Source organism: Lathyrus oleraceus, chromosome 4 (genome assembly GCF_024323335.1).
Source record: "Lathyrus oleraceus cultivar Zhongwan6 chromosome 4, CAAS_Psat_ZW6_1.0, whole genome shotgun sequence".
Lineage (NCBI taxonomy): Eukaryota > Viridiplantae > Streptophyta > Magnoliopsida > Fabales > Fabaceae > Lathyrus > Lathyrus oleraceus.
In genome coordinates this window covers 89,242,048-89,244,001 of record NC_066582.1, presented here as the reverse complement: position 1 = coordinate 89,244,001, position 1,954 = coordinate 89,242,048, and the positions used below count along the sequence as shown (strand labels likewise).

General features: G+C 35.4%; 1 protein-coding gene across 1 annotated transcript; it reads left to right on the top strand.

Moving 5' to 3' along the window:
• The first annotated feature begins 641 nt into the window (after positions 1 to 641).
• On the top strand, positions 642 to 1,109 carry LOC127136152 (secreted RxLR effector protein 161-like). The gene has a single exon (XM_051062747.1). The coding sequence runs from the start codon at positions 642 to 644 to the stop codon at positions 1,107 to 1,109; it is 468 nt and encodes a 155-aa protein (XP_050918704.1).
• The last annotated feature ends 845 nt before the right edge of the window (positions 1,110 to 1,954 follow it).

Sequence of the window (1,954 nt, the reverse complement as noted above, 5' to 3'; positions counted from 1 at the left end):
ATGTTACGCAGGATGGGCAAATTCCATCTAGGACACTCATGTCCCTCAGCATGCTTTGTGGAGTACCCATCAACTGTCTTTATGGTTATCCAGTTACAGACAATGTTGGATCAGCAATAAAGCACTCGAGTTTACATCTAGGATCCATAATGGTTTCAGGTCGAAGAGTGGTATACACTATTATCACCATGAGAATAACTTATGACACTTTGCATAACTTTCTATATAGTATTCTCATAGCGGGTCAATCCGGTATAAATATTACTCCTAATATTCATACCTATGTTTAAGACTTGATAACTCTTTATCCATGATCCATGAGATGTGATCATCAGTCTACAAACATAATAGTCTTAATGCTTTAATGTTATCCCACTTCACACTAAAGCTCGACTACGGATACTTTAAGAATAATGTCCTTGTGTTTAATGTGCTCTCATAATTAAGTCACACTTAATACATTAAACGGACTATCTATTCCAGGGACTTTATTAATCAACCATAATAAAGAAAATGCCTTTTATTATTATTAAATAATTCGATACAAGTACCAAAAGTTTTGGCCTCTAGGGCTTACACCAACAACAGGAATCTTCATCTCACAAGAAAAATATGCAAAAGAAATCTTGAAAAGATATAAGATGGAAAGCTGTAATCCGGCTTCGACGCCAATGGAACCAGGAACAAAGTTGTCGAAATTTGATGGAGGAGAACGTGTCGAAGCAGGAAAATATCGAAGTTTGGTAGGAAGTCTTCGCTATCTCACATGTACAAGACCAGATATCTCATTAAGTGTAGGCATTGTAAGTCGATTCATGGAGGAGCCAGTTTACACACATTGGAAAGCATTAAAGCGAATTCTGAGGTACATCCAAGGAACAGTGTCACTTGGGATGTTCTACTCGAATTCAGACAAATACAAGTTGGTTGGTTACTCTGACAGTGATTGGTGCGGAGACATAGACGATCGAAAAAGCACTTCTAGATATGTGTTTTTCATGGGAAATACTGTATTTACTTGGCTTTCTACAAAGCAGCCGATAGTAACACTTTCAACATGTGAAGCAGAATATGTAGCAGCATCCTGGTGCGTTTGTCATGCAATATAGCTCAGAAGATTGATGAGTAAAATGGAGCTAGAACAGAAAGATGCAACAATAATACAAGTTGACAATAGGTCAGCAATTGAGTTAGCAAAGAATCCAGTAAACCATGAAAGGAGCAAACACATTGACGTTCGCTTCCACTTCATTATAGAAAACGTGAAGGAAGGAAATGTCGAATTGAAGCATGTAGCAAGTAAGGACCAAACAGCAGACATTTTCACAAAACCACTATCAAAAGAAATCTTCGACAGAGGCAAGAAATTGATAGGCATGATGAATAGAAGAAACATTTAAGTTTACAGAGGAATTTTGTTGAATAAACTTTAATGTTATAGTTAATGAGTTTTATTAATAAGATAGTGGAGAGATTAAGAGTCTGTTGTAGTTGGAAGGTCAAGAGATAGTGGCCAATTAATAGTATTTACTAATTATTATGTTTTCTAGAATAACTGAAGTTTTTGAGTCTGTATAAAGACCAAGGATGTACTCTAATGAAACACAGAAGTTACAAAAAAACTCGCTTTCTTCTGTCACTATCAAACCCCCTCGTGGTCGTCCAAGAAAACCTTTGGGAATTCCTCATCTAGCAATGAATCTTACACGACATGTTTCGGAAATCAACAAATACACACTTCATGATACATCTTTCAAGCAACCTTGAACCTCATCATACAATACGTATGTTGCAACAAATTTTAAACATTTAAAAGTATTTTGGTTATTACATAAATTATATTTACCATTTATTTATATTCAAAATCTTGGATTTAATTTACTTGTCAAACTATCATGATGTCGAACAAAATTGTGCACTGCATATAAATGTTTCTATTCCAACAACCCAACTA

Excerpts from the sequence above, each read along its gene's own strand:
- LOC127136152 (XM_051062747.1), top strand. The coding sequence starts at position 642 with ATGGAAAGCTGTAATCCGGCTTCGACGCCAATGGAACCAGGAACAAAG.